This window comes from Cynocephalus volans, chromosome 14 (assembly GCF_027409185.1).
Source record: "Cynocephalus volans isolate mCynVol1 chromosome 14, mCynVol1.pri, whole genome shotgun sequence".
NCBI classification, from domain to species: domain Eukaryota; kingdom Metazoa; phylum Chordata; class Mammalia; order Dermoptera; family Cynocephalidae; genus Cynocephalus; species Cynocephalus volans.
Window position 1 is genome coordinate 76,914,715 of NC_084473.1, and position 21,635 is coordinate 76,936,349.

The 21,635-nt window shown below is 39.9% G+C and overlaps 1 protein-coding gene across 5 annotated transcripts in view; it reads left to right on the forward strand.

The window, feature by feature from the left end:
* Positions 1 to 21,635, forward strand: part of CTNNA2 (catenin alpha 2) — a 952,135-nt gene that overhangs the window by 682,135 nt on the left and 248,365 nt on the right. For all 5 annotated transcript variants that reach the window (XM_063078019.1, XM_063078018.1, XM_063078020.1 and 2 more), the window contains one exon: positions 19,040 to 19,120. In XM_063078019.1, the coding sequence (XP_062934089.1) occupies positions 19,040 to 19,120 (81 nt within the window). The remainder of the gene's footprint in view (positions 1 to 19,039; positions 19,121 to 21,635) is intronic.

Below are 21,635 nucleotides of genomic sequence, written 5' to 3' on the forward strand. Positions count from 1 at the left end.
CCACTTCTAGGAATCTGTTCTACAGACATGCTCAACTAAGCATGCAAGAGCACACATGCCAGAATGGCCACTGCCTTATTATTTGTAAAAGCAAAATATTGAAACTGTGGTAGGCAGAAAAATGGCTCTCTGGGGATGCCTGTGTCCTAATACCTGAAACCTGTAAATATGTTACCTGCAAATATGACAAATGGAACTTTATAGATGTGATTAAGGTTAAAGACCTTGAGGTGAGAAGAGTATCTTGGATTATCCAGGTGGACCCAAACTAATCACTTGAGTCTTCAAAAGTGGAGAATCTGTCCTGGGTGGAGTCAGAGATATAATGACAGAAGCAGAGCCAGACAGGGGCTAAGAATGTAGGAAGTGGGTATGAGCCGTGGATGTGGACAGCTTCTAGAAGCAGGAAAAGGCAAGGAAACAGATTGTCCTGTAGAGCTTCCAGAAAAGACGGTAACCCTGGCAACAGCTTTATTTCAGCCCTGTGAAACCCATGTTGGACTTCTGACCTACAGAACTGTAAGAGAATAAATTTGTGTTATCTTCAGCCACTAAGTTGGTGGTAATTTGTTACAACAACAATAAAAAAACATCTTGGCAACACAGATGCCAAAAGATAGGAAAACATTTAAATAAATGTTGAATAAATGGGGAGTATCATGAAGTCATAGGAAAGGAGGGCTGAGACATTTACATGCACTGCCATGAAACGTGAAAAAAAATGCTGGTAATCTACGGCCGAGTGAAAGAAGCAGCAAGCATGAAAACACAATGAAAAAATTTTATCCCATTCCAGTGAAAAAATATCGTGTATGTATGTGTTTGAATGTGTGTTGTGTGCATGTGTATATAGGAAAAGATCTGAACAAATCTTTTCCTAATGAAATATTAGTACCCATAATTTCACAGCAAGATGGGATCTGTGTGTGGGGGGACGCTTCACTTTTTACTTTATTCACATGAGTATTTCTCAAAATGTTTAACTAATGTATATTACTTTGTAGTTTTAAATACTATTTTTAAAATACTGAGGGAAAAATATAGACATAACAAGGCCAAGTCAATGGTGATTCTTTGTCGACGAGCCAGACAACTTTGGAATGTTATCTTGACAAAGTATGACTTATAATTGGAGGAAAAAAACCTTAGAAAATATCTAATCCTGATACCTTGCTTCAGAGATGAGAAAGCTGGGATCTAATACAGTTCAGTGACTTAGCTGGCCTTGTAGAAAAACAAAGAAGTAAAATGGGAAGCAAGATACAAATATTCTTGCTTGTCACCTTACCACGCAGCCGCCTTCTCAAGTGCGTGTAATAATCCAGGGGAAAAGAAATATCTTTTCTCATCCGTCACTCGGTTTATGGCTGAGACCCCCATAATAAAAGACAGATTAACAAGAGAAAAACATACAAATGTATTTAATATCAGTCCTACATCACACAGAATCTTTCATAAAGAAATGAGGACCTAACAAAACAGATGAGCCTGTATGTTCTTTATGCTAGGTTTGATAAACAGGTGGATAGTTTGGAGAAGTAGGATTGGACAAAAGGCATATGATCTAATGGTAATAAACCGGGGGGACCTTAGCAAGGCCTATTTGTTCAGATTCTTCTCTGTGTCCCTGTGTTTTTAGAGGTAAGGATGTACTTTTCTTCTGAATGTAGGGAGGGTTCCTCTCGAATGAGGGTCTTACGATCTGCTTCAGGAGAGAAAGGTGAAGGGAAAGAGAGAGTGACCATCCCACTTCTGCAGTTCCCTCAAAGGTGAAGGTGCCATATTTTGGGATAATGTGTCCTGAACCTCATCATTACAGAGCAAAATCCACATGCCTGCCACGTGGTAGGCACTCAGTAAATTCCTATCGATTTTCCAAAAGGTGACCAATTCTGATTTTAACAGCCTCTCATGGTGATTGTTAATCAGTAATAGGTATCAAATGTCAACTAAGTGTCAGGCAGTGAAGGCACGGATGATATGAAGACAGTAATGTCATTGTAGTAACGTGAACAGCACAGACAAAGGTACCCATGATTATAGAATGAGAAGAGACATAATAGGAGGAAGCATGAAGTGCAGAGTGTGTACACGTGCATGTGCGCGTGCACGCGCACACACAGAAGCAACTGATGTCTGAAGAAGTCAGGAATTCTTTACAGAGAAGATGACATTTGAGTAAGATCTTCAATAAGCAGGTGAGGAGTGAACAGGAGGATGCTGCAAGTTCTAACCCAGTGGTCAATGTTATTGAACAAAGGATTGGAGGGAATATAGGCAGGGAGAATACCATGTGGATGAGCATAGAAACATGAAAGCATAGTCTGAGGAATAGGGATAGGAGATAAGGTTAGAGAGCCAAACTGAGGTCAAATTGGCTGGGACCTTCTTGGACATTATCTTGTAGATGATAGGTTGGCACTGGAGGATTTGGGGCAGGCGAGAGAAGTAACATACATGCATATATTACAGATAATGATTAAATAATGGATTGAATTTTCATAAGGTGAACCTGAAGGCATAAAATAGCCTCTCTAATAGTTTTTCAGCTCAAGACTTAATTGAACTAAAAATAAGATGATCATAACATTTGTCATCTAAATTGGGGCACTTTTGAGATTGAAAGGAGACATTGTTAATTATGCCCGGACAATGGAAGCAAATTGGAAGGTATCATCACCCTAACTAAGAAACAAACTCATGCAAAAGTGAGATGATTGTATAAATGCATGGTAATTAGCAGTCAGGTGGATATTTGATGACTCCTGGACACTGTGCCAATCCATGGGCTGTCATGACTGTAGAATGGATGCTGTGGAACCCCAGAGCTGCTTCAGTAGAACCTCTATCCATTTCTTTAAACCAGTCTCCAATTTAAATCCTTTCAATGATATGTGTACTTAGTGTCATGAATCCCTATGCAAGCCCCATATTTATTTAGAGAAGAGGTTTTTTTGTTTTGTTTTGGTTTTGTTTGTTTTTCTTTTTAACATCTATAGCAAAGGTTTCTCTTTATTAAAATTTTGCCCTCATTCCTAAAGAATTAGCTGGACTTGGGTGTTTAGAACTCGGGATTAATCCTGGGTTCATCAATCACTATTTGAACTTTGAATAAGCTTATGTGTATTTTTGAGCATACCTATGAAGTTTTAACATATGGGTATTTTGTAAGGATTAAATAAGCAATCAAGGTCAAGTGTTTGACACACAGTAGACACCCAACAAAGAGCTGTTGTTTGTCTTTCTTTTATATCTCTTCATTGGGGAAACAGCTTTTTGGGTGGGGGTTAGGGGGCACCACCACTACCTCTCAGTTAATATTTGCTATATCTATATCATAACACTTACCTTATTGTATTATAATTGCTTTTTAAATTATCTGTCTCGTTATGCAATGGTTCTCAAGTGAGGGAAATTTTGGCCCCCCACCCTTTGGAACATTTAGCAATGTCTAGAATTATTTTTGGTTGTCATAATGGGGGGGAGGGGTGCTACCGGCATCAAGTTGGTAAAGGCCAGTGATGCAGCTAAACATCCTACAATGCAGAGGGCAGCCCTTCACAACAGAGAATTATCTGACCCAATGTGTCAATAGTGCTGAAGGTGGGAAACCATGCTTCAGGCTATAACTTTGTGCAGGCAGTGACAGTGACAGTCTTGCTGTGTCCCCAGTTCCTAGTACTATGATTGTCATATGAGTCTCAATGTTAATTGGTAGAGTGAATGAATCAGAACCAGTAGTTAAGCCATGATCTAGTTTTGCATGGATTTCTTCACTCCCTTTAGTCAACATATGGGTTGTTGTCCTGGTGTTTCAAGCACTCAGCTACCAGCTGTCTGCTTGAAGTACCAGGTATGTTATTCCGGGACTCTGAAAGGGAATAGGTATCTTATAGTTACCTACATACATTACCTCATTTAGGTTTCTTAATCAAAAGCCCTGTGAGCTTTCATGTAGCACATAGAAATCAGGTAATTTTTACCTGAATTAAATTGTGAGAGAACATGAAATTAAATTTGTCTTTGCTTAGTGAGATGAGAAATGTGTGCTGCCAATTAGGTAGATGACTTTAAATTTGTTTTATTTATTTACTTATTATTTATTTATTTTGCATCTGATAGCTGCCAGTTTTTAATAAGATGACTCTGAGGAGCTTGAGAAAGACTGAGAAAGCCAGCCTGGCATTCAGAGCAAGAAATCTGTTTCGAGACTTGCAAGATCAATTTTCTAATTGTTGGGCAACATGGGGCCCCTTCCTGATTCAGACAAACTGATGGCAACAGGCCTTGGGCTGGAAAATACTGAAGAGGTTTCTGACCAATCAATTAGGATTTGGGAGGCAGTCGCCCCTGCCTACCTGTCCTCACCTCAGCTCTCTAGGACTCCTCACTAGTCCAAATCAGTAATATATTTAATCGGAAGTCAGTCCTCTATAGATCATCACTCTGGTATTTCCTGCTGAACCTTGTATTAGTTTGCTAGGGCTGCCATAACATAGTGCCACGGACTGGGGTGCTTTAACAACAGAAATGTATTTTCTCATGGTTCCGGAGACTAGAAGTCTGAGATCAAGGGTCTGCAGGTCCTCCCAGGAGGTGAGAGTTCTTGCAGGCTCAGTGGATGGGGAGGAAGAGAAGGGAGGGGAGTGCACAGCTGGTGTCGTAGCCCGACCTTGTGCTTGTTTACCTGCAGGTGGGAGAGAAAGGGATGGATTGCCAGGCGGCTTTGAGCTTGGTGCCAGTCTGGCTTCTGCACAGGGAATGAAAGGATTTGAACCCATAAGAGGGTGATCCATCCACAAGTCAGACTTGCAGCTGATTTCACTGAGGACCTGAACCTCCCTTCTGATTCCTGCTTTCTCAATTTTATTACTATTTTAGCAGGAAACTTCTAGAGTCATCACAGGTGGATTACAAGAATTCTCTAATGGTAGATCTTTAGACTTTGCATCATGGTGGGAGGGACACTGAGAAAAGCAGTTTTTTTCTTGCTGCTCAGATCTGTCGCTGGAAGCTCCTACTTACTGAGGTGTGTGTAAGTAATTAGCAGCTCCCCTCGATGACTCCCCATCAGCGTGGGGCAGACATGGCAGGCACGCTGCATCTGGCTTCCTGGTTTCCACAAGGCCATTGCTTCCTCGACAGGCCAAGTGACGACAAAAATAGAATTCACTCTTGCTGCTTGGGAATCTCCCTCTTCCTGGCAGTTACAGGTGCTCAGTGTGATTAAAATCATCAGTGAGGTGTGTTCACTACTGATTTCATTACCCATTCATAAGACTGAAAAGAAGGAATCAGTCCCAACATGGGCTTGCCCTCCTATTCTAGTTTAAGAAACCATAGTTGTCAGAGCTTGAATTCCTCACTACTTTCTTAGTGAAATATCAGGGTCCATGTCTGGTTCTCTTTTTTTATATGCCTCATATTTAAAATGTGTCATGAATGGACATTAACTTGGTGAAAATTTCATGAGTGTTAGATAACACTCAGATGCTCAAAGATTTCCAAATGGCAAGTCTTGGTAAACTCAGATCCAGCCTACAGAATGATATATTCTCCCTAGATATTCAACCCATCTATCTTCTTATTATCCATGGTTCAGTGCTGGGCCCGTGGCTCTCCTTAAGGAACTTACTATCATGAGAGGAAAAAAATCAGGCTAAGGAATCTGCTTATTGGATACCATTTTCATGCTAGACTCAGAGACAGACATTTTTCATGCATTATCTCATTTAAGTTTCACCACAATCTTGGGTTAGGCATTATTTTCACTATTCTGTAGATGACAGCTGAGATTTAGTGAGTATGAGAAAATTGCCCAGCGTCACTCAGCTGGTAGGCAAGATGAACTTAAGTCTGTTTGCATCTGCTTCAAACATTCTTTGAAGGAAGGAAAGGCATGGGGAAGGATGTGAGGGTAGGGGAGGTGGGGGTGCAGACTAGAAGTTGCATTAAGAATGTAAAATGAAATAACATTGATTTCTTTATCAAAGCTTCATCTCCCCCCACCCAAAGTCTTAGTGTCATGAGCCTTCTGGAAAACTAAGATGAATCTTGGAGCTGGCACTATGGCTTTCCCTGGCTGCACATGGCCAGATAGAGAACTGTGGGTGCAAATAAGCAGATTAATCTTAGATTCTAGAAGGACGGGGATTTTGAATTCATCTTCCTCAGGATTCTGTGGTCCTACCTCAGCCAGGAAAACTTGGCAATAACATTCTTTGACTCTCACATTTATCTTGTCACTAACTACAAGACTTTATTGAGTACAAAGAAAACTCCTTTTGAGGACATTGTACCTGCTGTAGGGAAATGTGGTCTCTCCCTCACAGAGTTGACACTGTCTGCTGGAGGAGAGAAAACTTGCAAGGTAAGGGAGAATGCAGATGAACTTGCAACACACACACATGCTCAATGCAAAACATGATTACAACATTTTTATTTTACTCTACTGTGTTATATATGCAATTGACAAATGCATTGTCAAACAATTTAAGGGTTACTGCCAACCTGTTCCAAGAGATTTTTCTTACATTCAGTGTTAAAAATCCAGTTTCCCATAAGACTGATGACATAATTGGAAGCAGCAGTAGTTCACTCAGCTCCGTTTATTCTGAACGAACAGAGAAACTTCAAGCAGCAATCTTTAGCTCTACTTCTGCCTGTTTTCATTAGAGCTAGGAAGACAGGGAACAGATACAGCCAGATGTCTGACTATGAGAGATATGGGGTGGACCAGTCAGTGCCAGCTTGCCCAAAGAGGGCTACTCAGGAATTTTTCTGAAGGGGATGTTAATGCCTGACATCAGAAAAGGACTGCTCTGTTGTGCTTGAGAGAAGGGAGAATGCTGTGTAGACTGTGGGGTCAGGAACAGGCAGGACTTGATCCGGGCTGTAGCGGATGACTCAGGATGTGGAAAAGAAAGCAGAGTTGGCATATAGGAGATTATTATAGGGTGCTCCAAGAAACTCTTCTCTTTGAGAAATGAGACATAATCACAAGGAAACGGAGAAGTTGGGACGATGGGAAGATGAAATTAGGAGTAAATTTTCCAAAAAATGTTGGGAAATCAGCAGAGTATAGATGGGTTTATGAGCAGAAGCTCTGAAGTACTGCCTGGATCAGGATCCTGATTTTTGTTTGTTTGTTTGTTTGTTTGATTTTTGCAATCTTGCAAAATTTTCTTAAGTTCTCTATGCCTTAGTAAGATTAGCAGTTTCCTTTATCTGTTTGTGCATCACATCCAGGTACACTTATTTGAGGTCTACATTAGATATGACAATGACAGACAAGGAATTTAAGGAAGCTGGTTCAACTTTATATTTTTTCATGGAGAGACTTTTTTGAAATGATATGTCAGGGTGTGTCTGCTCTATATTGTTTTAGTTTCTCAGGCAGTAGGCTTTTCTCTTCTAATTAAAAGGGTTGGTTTAAAATCTTATGTGTTTCAGATAGAGTGACTATATCATTGGGAATTAAGCAGAACTGCCTTAATTATGGCTCCTTGATCATATTTCAAGCTTACTACCAGTAGATGGTTATAAAACTCATAGTTCCCAGATTAGGTTGATCAGCAGAATTTCATGGAAACCTGAAATGCAGATTCCTGAGCCACAGTTGGAGAGATTTTTGATTAATCAAGTGTTTTGACAGGTTGGAACCCACTGAACTATCCCTTCTGTTTCCAGAACGTGTTATTTTTAAAGTGCTTATTTTAAAAAATGAAGGTTTCCAGGCCATATTCCAGAACTACTGAAAAAGAATCTCTTGAAGGAGGGACCAGGAATCTGCATTTATAACACTTATTGCATGTCGAGAGTTTCCAGCCTAAGTATTATTGAGCTTAAGCCATGTTTTAATCTACCTTCTCATTTTTAGCCACCATTTACCACCATTTCACCAGCAATACCCTGGGGATTTAATTCACCCGAAAGTTTACATTAGCAGCCTGTCACCAAAACTCTGCCTTGTCAGAGAGTGCATTTGGGAATGAGATGCTGGTCTTCTGGTTTTGTGAGCAGACAGGGATGAATGATGAAGAAACACTCTCAGCCACCACTCAGGGGCTCTCAGGAGGCCCTGTGGGTCAGGAGACAGCAATGGAGAATTAAGTATCTCCCAAGAAGTTTTACCAATTTTGGCTGCTGAGCCTCTTTGACCTATAACCAAGAGCTTTGTATTGTCCTGAGGTTCCAATGAAGTGGGAGATGTACATACAATTTGAAAACGTATAAAATGCTAGGATTACAATCGAGGCAAAGGTTTTCTTGTGTGTTTTGTTATTTTTTCTTCTCTCTACAGCTGGTCTGGAGAGAATACCATGCACTTCTTAAAATTCTATGCAGACCTAGCAAACTTTCAGTAAGATCCCAGCATAGAAAGGAAAGGATCTCAGTGTCTGACTGGATGTGATGTGCATTCTCAAGTCTCCCCTTAATAGACACAGTGTACGCTACAGAGAGCAAAGTGTAATTTTAAGAACCTTGTAATTCTTTACAAATTAACACAGCAGATGGTGTTTATGGGAGCCACATAGTGAGGAATATTTGGGACGATGTGAGACATGTGTTGTAGGGTTTCGGCCTGCTTTCTACTTAGTTTAGATTTTAACTGTCATGCTGAAAAAATGCTATTTGCCTCATAAAGTTTTCATTGGCTCCAAGTGCGAGAAAATGCCCCAAGAGATAGTTCTGTTATGGCGCATGTTCCAAGCATTCTCAGTGAGGCCCTCAACTCACCTAAGCCAGAGGAGTGACTTGTGCTTGCTCCTAGTCACATGGCAGTGGCCTCCTGGGAGTTGGTGCTGGAGTTGGTTGGCAGCCTGGGCTCCCCCCTCTGGCTTGGTTTGGCAGGTTGAAGAAGAGCCCAATGCTTGGTAAGCTCTGCTCCTAGAAAACACGATGAGGTTTGCAACTCAAAATTGGGGCTTGTAAGTGTATAAATAATGAAAATACCAAGATTTCTTCAGTTGTTTCAACTGCCCACATGATTAAAAGAAAATATGATTCTGTTAGTTCCTTCATAGTGATAAGATGTAAAGGGATCAGGACCTGTGCGGTTGCTTCCAGACAGTGCTGTGGGAGCGTGAGAGGAGAAAGCAGCACTGAGACAGAGGCCAAGAGGTGGTGGTGGCAGAGAGGACAGGAAGAGGCTGTCCTCACAGGCTTTGGCAAAGGCAAAGAGAGTTCAGAGTTGATCTGGGCAGGCAAAACAGCCCTGGCTTTGGCATAAGAGTGGAGTTATCTTTGGGGTCCCCTGAGCATGCAGGAAGTACCTGGTGCTCCCACACCTCATATTTCCTCTGCCCACCACCACCCACAAACATTTCTCACTTTCCTTTGCTGTGAGGCTGGCAGACAGGAAGGTCCCAGGTGTTCTCTAGTGTGTCCTGCCTCCTTGTCTCATTCGTGGTTCTTCCCATCTCCTAGAAGCACCATTTCATCCAATCCATTCCCTTTAGTACCTGGTGTCTTCACGCTTATCTACTCCCGCCTGTCATTATTTTGATATGTCATTTACTCTTTGTGTTTCTTCTTCTAAGGGTATGTACATCTTGATCCTATGCATGCTATCAATGGCTTTGTCTCCTAAGAATTTCCATCTTCTTCCTGCACAAGAGAGGTTTTGAGCAAGGAAAGAAGGGAATGAGTGTGGGCAACAATATTACTCTACCATTGGTAAAGACATAGCCAGCCTTCAATCCCACCTCTGCACAAAAGTAGCCTTGTCCCCAAAGATCCATATCATGTAATCATGTCAAACAGCTAGGATACTAATTACTTTATTTACACCCAATACATATAGATATGTCCATATCTATACAGATTTCTAATCTGCTTAGCACCTACTCTGTGTAAGACACTGTGCCACAAACTTCAGTGTTTCAAGAAAATATAATTGGCTGACACTTTTCTGTCCTTGAGCAACTGTGCTTCTAATTGGGAAAAAAGAACATACACTCCCAACAAGTTTCTTAACAGTATAGAATTGTAATGATGCATGCTATATATTTGTAAGTCATGTGACGTCTGAAATTCAATTAACAATGCAAGAGCTTTGCACAATATATAGTTATTGCCTCAGTGGGAATGTTCATAAAACATCAAATAGGTGGTAGAGATGGCTGTAGGTGTGCAGAGGAGGATGTGTTTCTGTGAACTGGAAGGGCAGAGAAGGGAAGATGGAGGAATTATGATACGAGCTAGCTCTTGATATGATGTATCAGTAGATGAGGCAAATGGAGGCTGAGGCTTGAGGTCCCCACATAGACATACTTTCCATAAATTAGAGTAACCCTCTCTTTGAATGTTTTCTGATTTCTGTGAACTCTCAGTAATGTGGCCCCAGGTATTGGCCTTTTTTTGAGAAAATGGGCAACACCAGGCTCTAGGGATCCTTTAGGTATTGATAGCTTTGACTCTAGTTGAGCAGTTTGGGAAATAAGCACTTAAAAGTGAAATAGAACTTAAATTTCATTGAGATTTAAATCATTGATTCAGTATGGATGTGTGTGTGTGTGTGTAAAATCGATGGGAATTAGCACTTTGCCTTGACTACTTTTATCTCAACTGTAAAGATGAAATAGCATTTTTTAGCAGTTTGCTCGGTTCATGGTCTCTTATAGGCTTAGAAGGAATATGTGGTTAATTAACCCCAGCTTTTAGCAATCACACAAGGTTGGAGGGGAGGTGGCACTATGAAAAATGTCTTCTATGTAGTGTTGTCTGACACATCATCACTGAGGACTACACCTGTGTTGATCGAATAAATCAAGGAGCAAGAATTTTAACATTACACAGATGCCAACAGCTTACTATGGCTTTGATCAGCAAATTGTGAAGTAGGTGAAATTTATTTTTAGGACTCCACATTTTCCAAATCATCTGTCCCTTTCATACCTACTTCCTATCCCCAGGGGCCTACTTGGACCATCCATTCTTCTATCTATAAACAAATATTTTCTGAGCTCTTCTCAAGAGTTCTGTGCTGAGTCCTCTGGGAAAAAAACCAGGTATTCTCTATCCACAAAAACTTTCAGTTATTTTGGTAGAATATAGGGCCCCAGTAAGAACTAAATAGAAACTGAGGAATATTGAGCTGAGGAAGTGGTATCTCAGTCTTAGCAGGTCACGCTGAAGATGATGAAGGAGGAAAGACAGCAAAGGATGCTGTTGCATTGGAGATCTACACTGGGGTGGGTAAATGTCCTGGACAGGAGATTTGAGGAACAGTATAAATCCTAGAGACTTTCTGCTGGGCAAATTCTCAAGGTTAGTGTCTAACTGGATTTAGGGGAAAGCTATGATATTAGGATTTAAAGCCTGGTCAGTGCTTAGTTCCCTGTGAGTGAACCTGGATGCCCTGCCAAGGCCTGAACTTTCCAGGAAGTGCTCTAGGCTGTGTCCACGAGGGGCCTTGCCTGAGGTCTTCCTCCATTATCCCCCATTACCACCCTGTTTTCAACTTATTTTGGCCTAGTATTTTAAGATCTCTGATTTAGTCAGGACTCTTTGGTTGGAAGTGATAGAAATCGAACATTAACAAACATGGGGGAATTTCTTAACTCAGGACACCAGGTAATCCACTAATAGAGGCCAAGTGTTTCATTCATTGACTTAATAACATTTATTGAAAACCTATTATGTGCCAGGTACAACTCTAGACTCAAAGGATATAATGATAAGCAAAACAATTATTTTGCAAGTTAGTGCATACCATAGACTGACTGTTTGTGTCCCGCCCAAATTCATATGTTAATACTTAATCAGCCCAATGTGATGGTATTTGGATGTGGGGCCTTTGTGTGTTAATGAGGTCATAAGGGGAGCCTTTATGAATGGGATTAGTAATACAATAAATAATAAATACTAAAATAAAATAATAATAATAAAAGAGACCCCCAAGAGCTCCCTTGTCCCTTTGGCCATGTGAACACACAGTGAAACGATGGTTGTCTATGGTTGTCTATGAAAAAGGAAGTGGGCCCTCAAGAGACACCAAGTCTGCTGGTGCCTTGATCTAGGACTTCCTGGCCTTTGGAACTGTGAGATGTAAATTTCTGTTGTGATAAGCCACCCAATCTATGGTATTTTGGTTACAGCAGCTCAAATAGACTAAGAGAGTATATAATGGAAAATATGAACCAATTTGATTTGACTCCAAAAGCTGACTTTCTTTCTCCTCTCTTTCCTTCCTTCCTCTTCCCTTCTGTTTCCTTCCCTAATTCCTCATCTCTTCCTTTCCCCAGTGTCTCTCATAATCTCTCCTTCTTCCCCCTCACCATTTTCCTCTCTCTCTCTCTTTCTCTTCCTCTTCCCCCCCTTTTGTTTCTTGGCTATGCTTCTCTTTCTGTGGGGTCTATTTTCAGAGACTCCCTAAGTAGCTCAAGGTTTACCTTCTACCAGTTTATCAATCTGACTGGGGAAAAAAATGCCTCCTTCCTAATGATTCCAATGACAGCCTACAACCTGATGGCTGGTTCTCACTGGTTGGAATATTGTCATGTGTATTCCTTGGCTAGAGAGCCTTATTAGAGAGTCAGAAGGAAAAATTAGAGGATTGCTACTGAAAGAACAAGGATACGTTGATGGAATGATGGAAACAGTTGTGATCCACCTGGATCTCCCCGAGCTAGTCCTTCTTGGTGCATTTCCCAAAGTGTATATTGATGTTACTATACTAATGGTGGGGTCTGAAAGTTTCAACAATAATACCATCCTGATATTCTTACATTACATATTGATGATTCTTTCCTTGAGCATTGGTGAGGTCTGGCAGAGAAGTGTCCGAAGTATATCAGCTTTTCCAATTCCACCTTTATCTCCTTCCCCGCCCCGACCCCAGGTCCAGGAAAGCTGGGTCATGATGTGGTCAGAGCATCCTGACCATGGATTTGCTCTGTAGCCACTGTGTAACATTCATTCTTTCTGAAGAGATATTGCTTGTTTCTTTTTCCCAAGAAGTGTCCTTAGCTAGGGAAAAGGAAATATTTAGAAATGTCCACATGGTCAGACTATGATTTATACATAATACAAATGTATTAGGAAATTTTCAAGGTTCTATAAATAATGATGCTATTTGTAATAAGGATATGATTTCTGTATGCGGATTTAAGGGTAGTCAGGCAACCCTCTAAATATGACAGAGTGACTGCTGGATCAATAGACAATTTTCCCTCCTCCCTCCTGTTGTCTAAACCATAGGTTTAAATGACAGCAGAATGTGTTAGAGATAGAGTGCATGGTGTGTTATTGCTTTCTACCATTCTGATGATTTTGACTTCCACTTCTTTCAAATGACAACAGTTTGAGGACAGGGCTTTTGATTAGCTCCTCACATGTCTGATATATTAGAGTCACAGCTATACAATAGTTTGAAGATTCCTCATACATTCAGTCAAGTTTACAGATACCTTTAAGGGACAGGAAGAGAGCGATAGACATCCACCTTCTTACAACCATGACCTGCATATTAACGTGCCCTGAAACATGGTCAATAGGTAACCATGGATCTGATAGAAGCACTGGGATGATAGATTTGTATTACCAAAGCCTCCATGAGTGACCAGCTGTGTTGGATGAAGTATTTAGGGTGGGATGAGGGGCTGGGATGGGAATAGCCTTTAAAGAAATACTCATTTTCAGAGATTTCAAAATTAATGTTCTGTACTTTTTGTTTTATAAACTAGGTAGTTCATATCAGTTGTGTATTATTCAGTCTTTTAATATAAATAGATTGCATATACTTTCTATATTTTGGAAAAATTGATGGATATTAATATAGTGAGAGAGAGAGAAAGAGAAGGAAGATCCTTGTCCAAAGAAGAGGGACCTTTATTTTGCCAAAAGGCTAAGGGCAGTATTATAAAAAAATGTTGAGATATAATATTGTGCTTTTCCTAAAGATTATTTGTAAAAATCAGTATTTCACTTAATGGCCAGTCCTTCTGTTTAGGGCTAAACTGGAAATACGGAGTTCTTGTTGATATTATGTGATACTTTGACAAACTGGAATTGAATTTAGAGCCAGAGGATGGGAGAATAAAGGATTCCCTGTAAAAATCCAAATCAGGAAATTTATGTCCTTCCCTCTTATCAATTCAAGCCATGGATCTACCCCGAATGTGTTTTGTAAAATAGAGCTCAAAGACTAAAACAAATAAAGTTTAATAAACATGCACCTCCCTAGCACAACAGATGGCAACTAGGAAAGGCGCCCGCAGCAATGTGAGAGAGTCCTCCTGCCTGTCTCCTTTTTTTAATAACGATATTTATTAAATGGCTATCTCTATTGCAGACTCATTCTCTGCAGGAAAAGATAAAAAAGGCAAGTGAGGAGCAGGCTCAAGAAAGACACAAGGTCTGAGGAAAAATGTGACAGAGGAGATATACCTCGAAGTGAGATTTTGTTGATAGCCTTTGGAGAGAAACACATGAAACTCTATAAAATCACAGAATCCTGGGATTTTAGAAATGGGAGATGGTTTAGATATGGAATGGAAAAATCCCTGGCCTGAGGGTCTGGAGGTCCTGGTGAGATGCTGATGAGCTCGGTGATCAGAGTCCCTCACTTTATCTCTCTGCACCTTGCTGTCTTCATCTTGAGGGGAATGAGGGGGTGGGGAAGGAGAAACAATTAACATGGCCTGAGTTAACACTGCTGGTCAGATGCTGTGCTGAACACATTACTATCTCTTTTAATGTTCACAATAGTCCCACAAAGCAAGCACTTATCCATATTTTACGGATGAGAAATCCCAACTGACTGCCAATTCCCAGCCCTTTCTGCAGTGCCATGACTGCTTCCCTATAACAGGGAGTGTGTTTACGTGTTCCCCGATGATGGTTGTTCTGGCTCCCACATTCCACGGTCCAGGAACTTGTCTCTGGACCCTTCATCCTACGCATGTTAAGTCTGGAGTCTAGAGAAGTTGACAGGTCACTCAGGTAGTTAATTAGCAAAGAGTGGTTACAACTGGTGGTTGTTTCTTTTTGTTCATCAAAGGCAGGGAGTAAGTGGATGACTAACTTAAGATCATATAGTTTTCACTTCAATTTTTAAACTATTTTTAGTTTATAGAGTTTGGAGAGGTAGGGAGGGTGATCTGGGTGAAGCTTCTGGTTGACTCCCTGGGAACTAGAATGTGTTCACGATGATCAAATACTTACTTATTTAACAAATATATCTAAGAGTCTACTATGTAAAAGACATTGAGCTGGAATTTCTGCCCCTTTTTCCACTTCTTAGAAATATCCAAGACTAGTTGTCTATTTAAATTGCATTACCCCAAATATTTCTTCCTCAAAGAGAAATAACTTTTTTTTAGGGATTCTAATGTTTGGCGAGGTTTTCATACATTATCTGCCTGAATGGAGAAAGCAGAAGTACAAGTGATCCCAAAATAGTTTTTGTGCAGTTTTTAAATCAATGATTTCATTTTTTCCATAGCAAAAATATTTTCCTAATTACCCTGAATACTGTTGATGCCTTTTACTGTGTCCAGCACATTGACATCATGATTGATTGTCATGCTAACCTTGTGAAGAAGATACAGCATATATTATGCTCTCTGTTGTGCTTATGAGAAAACTGATTAAAAAAAAAAAAAAAGTGGGCTAAATCATTAGTCCAAGATCAAGGAGTGTAATAATAGAGGGCTGACACTAGGAGGGAAGTGTCTCTCTCTCTTTCTCTCCCCCCCTCCTCCTCCCCTTTCCCCCTCCTCCTCTCCCTCTCCCTGACTCTCTCTGTGATTGATTTCCTGTTCAATTTAGACCAATAATTTAAAATTGCTTCCACATGCAGACATGTATGCAAAGGAAAGTATGGCATGATGGTTTGAAAATCCCCATTTGTTTTGTAAATCTGAGCCTTGATGGCCTACCATCATTATTCTTGCACATGAAACTTATTTAAAGTGAATTGAGTATACTGGCCAGTGGCCCAAATTTCCTCAATGCCAGTCCTTGCTTTAACATTCCTCAGCATCCCTAAACAGTGACAACAGGTATGGCACCCAAGTCAACTGCATTTCTGAACTGCCTTCAGCCAAAGACTTGGAAGCTAGAGAAACCCAGGATTGCAAATATTATACAAATAGAATCCCAACAAGAGTGAATGGAATGCTAATGTCACCAGAGATTCTCTGGGTTTACAGATCAAATCCTCTGGCTTGCAGTAGGAGTCACAATTATAAAGAAACTCTTATAAAAATACTGTGTCTTTACAGCCAGTCAAACCAGTCCCTTGGCATGAAGAAGGGTAGGCTAGTCCACTCCACTTGCATCCTCTCAGAATCCACCTTATCTTGATGGCTTTCTTTTTGCTCCTTAAAGTGCGTCTTTCCTTCCTATTCTAATTCTACCCAGGGTTTAAGGTCCAGCTAATTGTCTCTGCCCTTGTGTGAAATTGCTTGGCTTCCCAAATGCAACATCTTCTCTCTCTTCCGAGCCCCTTGGTCAGCCCTTTAGAGCGCTAATCTCTCTGCACAGCAGTCAGTGTTGTTGGCCTCATGTTCTGGTCTACTCTCCTGTCTAAGGAGCTCCTTGAGGGGGAGAACTGTGGATCTCACGTTCCGTGTGTCACCCATGGTAACTAACACAATGCTCACTTCTAAAGGACATGCGCTTTACAGCTGCATGTTATTGATGCCAAATGGAACACAGAATCCCCAGGTTGCCCTTCTGCTCACAGAATGGGGCAACCAAGACTCCCCCATCTGTCTGTAACAACCCCAGTTACAATCCTGAGCATTACTGTCACCCCTGATGGTAGGGTTGCTGGATTTAGCACATAAAAGTACAGGATGCTCAGTTAAACTTGAATTTCAGATAAACAATAGGGTTTTTTTTTTAGTATAAATGTATCTCCCAATTTTTTAGAGTTTAAAATTTAAAAACGTCACCTGATGCTGCAGTTGCATGACTCACCTCACTTGCTCCACCCTAATCCCAGCTCTGTCAGACTCTGTCTTTATTTAAGATTTTGATATTTTGTTCAACCTGCATTTTCTTTTGCATTAATTTTGATTTTTAAATATATTTCCTTAAAATATTATTTTTCTTGATTACTGAGTTCCTTGGTGCCCCCTTAGATTTTACACTTGAGGCCAATGCCTCACTACTCTTACCCTAGTCCCAGGTCCGTCTGGATCCTCATTTTTCTCATTTGTAAAATGGCGATGAAGATATGCCACGGGCAGTGTAAATTGAGCACAGTGTCTGGCACTTGCATTCATTCAGTAATTATTTTGTGTATCTAAACTGTCTAGCATTTGTTCTTTTTATACTGAAAAGTTTAGTGATCCACTCTACTTCTGCAATACACACATTTTAAACCAAAGTCATAACTTTTATTTTTATTTTTTGAAGTTTGTATTACTCTAACCAATGGACAAAGCATAGGACATCTGTGGTTCTCAGAATTGTCATGGTCCAGACCTCCACAAAAGTGTCCAGTATGTTGATGGCAGACATCCTATTTGCAAGGAGAAAACCAAAGGGAAAAGGCATAGCCTGTGGTGGCTGAGCTTGAAGCACACCTGGTATAGAGAGGCAGGCACTGAAGTCCCACTTTCTACGCAACCACCTGCCCTAGAAAGACAAAGCAGCACATGATTCTTCCCCATGTATTTTTGTTTTCTCCAGCTATTTGTAGGCTGATATTTTAAAGTTGTAAAATGTTAGCCACTTTATTTTAAGCTCTTTCTACTTACAAACTTCAGCGTATACATCTGAAAGAGTCAGTATATGACTTTAGGGAGTGGAGAAGAATGATGGTGATTTGTAGGATTTTAGATGGTTAAAAATATACACACATATGCCCTGGTTCTGACATTTTAATGACAACCCTATAGGGCTATGCATCAGATATTTGTTTAAAAAAAAAAAAAGGCTAATTAAGCAAGTTGCAGAGAAGACTGATAGCTTTAAGCCCGGCTATGTAGATCTGGTGTATATGTTTCAGCTTTATGTGTCCTGGATTTTGTCAATGAGAAAGAAATTTTAGAAGCCTGTTGGATGGCAATTTCTATGAATCCTCAAAACATATTATCCCATTAGGCACAACTTATTACCTGGGATTTTATCATATGCACAAGTGACTACAGAGATCTCTATGATTTTATAGAGACTGAGTGTGAAACAAGAGTTGGCCTGCCACTGGGACCATAAAGAAATAAATCTGTAGGGTGTTTGACTAAAGTTTGGATCATTTAATAGATTTGTCAAAGCTTTTTTTTTTTTTAAATTTTATTTTGTCAATTTACAATGTGGTTGATTATTGTGGCCCATTATTGTGGTCTTTTAAAAAGACAATGGAGATACTGTTTTGTTTGGTTTTCATTGTTTTCTATAGCCACTCCTCATCAAAGTATGAAAAAATAAAAAGAAACTAGTAAAACTTTCAAGTGAATAGTTTATTAAAGAAGATTTTTTTGTTTTGTTTTGGTTTTGTTTGTTCTCCTCATGACCTCAACTGGAGATTCCTCATTATCCTGTTCAGTATTCCACTGCATGATAGGACAGAGATTAGGAACTGCGTTTTCTAATAAAGCATCTCTTTTGATTTTGGTACAGAAGTTGCAATATGGCCTATAGAATACTGGTATAAAATTCCAAATTTTGGTGATTTACTTAAAATCCTTTTCTATTTAGTTTTTATCTTCTGAGCAGAAGTGTGCTAATATTACAGAGAAGCACTAGACATTCGTATTTGAAGGCAAAACATCTTTGTTGTGTTTACTTAATCGCTAAATGTCTAGAGAAGAGAAGAAAACAGATTTATATGGAATTGAATACGGACATATGTGTAACCATCCTGAGAATGTATTGATGTTTACCAATTTTAATTTTTATTTCAGAAAAAACAACTTTTGAGACCAAGTCATCTTAGCTGTGTATTGAAAAGAATCTTTTTTTAATTGGTTGGACTCTACAATTCAAGTGTTTTCCCCCATTTTTTTTTTAAACATCTAATGTCTCTAACATTGAATTTTCTAAACCAGAAATTATTTCTCTCTCTCTCTTTTTTTTTAAATAGACTGGAAGGAAAGAAAAAGGAGATCCTCTAAACATTGCAATTGATAAGATGACCAAGAAAACAAGAGATCTAAGGAGACAGGTATTGTTTTTTGTTTTTATCTTAAGTGCATGGTATTTAGTAATGGTTTTCAATAATGTCCTTTTTAAGGGTGACTTCTTAGAGCTGATGTTCAGGTTTCTATGCTTTATGACATCTACATCTACACAGAAACATTTCATCAGTAAGGTAGACACTGCTGAGCACAGAGATGTGTCAGCTGCAAGGCTGGTGATGGAAACAGCCCCTGACACAATCTTCCCAGGTAGAGACTTGATGAATTCACTACCTTCTTCATCCGGTCTTCAGTTTTCCAATCCAGGTGTGCCAAGAGCCTGTCTCTGATCTCTGCTGGTTCTTACTTATCAAACTTCCAAGATATTAAATGATAAACCAGAATGCTAACAGTTAATGAGAAATACAACTCTTACTCTGATGGGCTAATTGAAGTCTCTGACCCCATGTAGTCCCTTGAGGACATAAATCTATGAGAAAGTTTGCTTATCAGATGGTTGTTTGGGAAGCAGGGAATCAAAACAAGGAGAATTAGTTAGATGATTTAAATGGATAATGGCATCATTAGTCTGAAGGGTCCATTTTTCTTGGGGAATGGGGGAGGCTCTGGTTAGGGCCCATTTTCACCTTGCAAGTGTTGTGTGAACACCAGTAAATGTTGCCTTGGAACCCTTATTTTATATGTTACCATGACAAGCTCCACCTTGTTTGGTAGTATTCTTTCTCTAGAATAGATTATACCATCCATTAAGTTATAATAAAATCCCCCTCTTTTTCTGCCTAGGAGGCTGTTTCCTGCTGGTAGCTTCTGCGTATGACCATCTCATTCAGTAAATGTTGGTTGTGTTAGCCAGCTAGAACCAACCACTGCCCCTGGGAGCACCTGCTACACTTTCCGCAGCTGGAAAAGCTGGATTAGCATGCCTGCATTTGCTCTTGCAGCATGTACAAACAAGATGAGCCAGGTGCCTGGGCAAGAATTGCCAAGGAGCATCTTAGACATGATTGATTGAGAGGAACACACTTGTGATTACTGCTGGGGAACTTTTGGGCTCTCTTCAGGAGACTGCCTGAAGACGTGGATATATTTGAGCTAGTATCCTCCAGAAGATATCACAATTAGTTCTAAAATACGAAAACTCTAGTTTGACTACCCAGCTAACACACCCTTTTGGGGAAAGCATTTCCTTTCAATTCGACCTTGAAATAAGGCAGAATAAAACATTATACTCTTAGACATTAGCAAGTAATACCAAATAGATATATGGTCAGATCTGCCTCTCCTTTCCCTCTTAGACCATCTTACCATATCCCCGTTTGATATGGAATTATATGGGTAGTAGGAACTGGGATGGAGGTTAATGGAAAACATTGAATCAGGTATTTGGAACCCTGGTTTTCAGTTCTAGCTTTGCCACCAAACCAGCAGTATGACTTCGGATGGATCTTTCCTCTCTTGGACTCCTTTCTTTTTATCTGCAAAAATAGGGAGCCAAACTATATCTTTCAGCTTTCATTGAGTTGAAAAGGATTGTTTGAGTCCAAGGAAAATCCTCATTCATTTCATATTCCCAAGGTCCAATGCCTGATAATCACAGATAAAAGGAGTGGGAGGACATCTGCAGGGCTTGACTTTGGCTAGACTGTCAACCAGGCAAAATCGTGAACTGGGTCCTCCCATTGGCCTGATCTCTTCTTCTTAGTAGGGATTATTCTGATTATTCTTTTACATCCAGGAACCAGCACTCTCTCTTCATTCATGGACCTATCACAGCAGTTGTTTTTTTGTTTGTTTTTATTTTTTGTCTTATTAGAAAAGGACGGATAAAGTAATTTTTCTCTGGTTTTACAATTCCCAGAAAAGAGTTGACGCTTTTTAACAGAGGACAGTGGTAAAATTTGAAGGTAGAATTTATGGTGGAATTTTAAATGTTTAGGTGACAAGCTCCTTGGAGAATTTTCCTTAGAATGGTAGTGGAAGGAGTTTGTCCTCTCCTGAAATTATTCCACGTATGTGATTTTTTTTTTTTTTCTTACTTTTCCCAGTGAAGGGATAAAAGGAGAATTGTTTCATGGCATTAAGATTCAATGATTATGGCATAATTTCACACCACATTCATGAATTTGGTTCCAATGCCTTTCTCTTTCCCAATCTGCCTTTCTAGAACTAAGGTGGTCCCCATCTGTCATTTCCATCCCTATCCATATGTTGGAATATTTTTGTCTTCCTTCCCATGTCTTCTGTCTCTCCATGTACACCTGTAGTGGTACAAAAGCTTCTCTGATCTAAATTGAAGCTACTTAGCACTGTGCAGATGGAACATGCAATGACTAATTGCTTGGCTCAGGTAGGTCATCAGCTTAGATTTGGGTAGCTAGTTAATTGGATTAACAAGGTTGTACCTAGGTCTGTTATAACCCCTATGCAATGGTGGCCAAGGGATGGAGAAGGCTTAAATGAATGTTTCCCTACTGCTGAGATACTTTCTGTTCTTTCAATTACAGATTAAACCTTTGTTATAGCAGACTGTAAATTAAAACC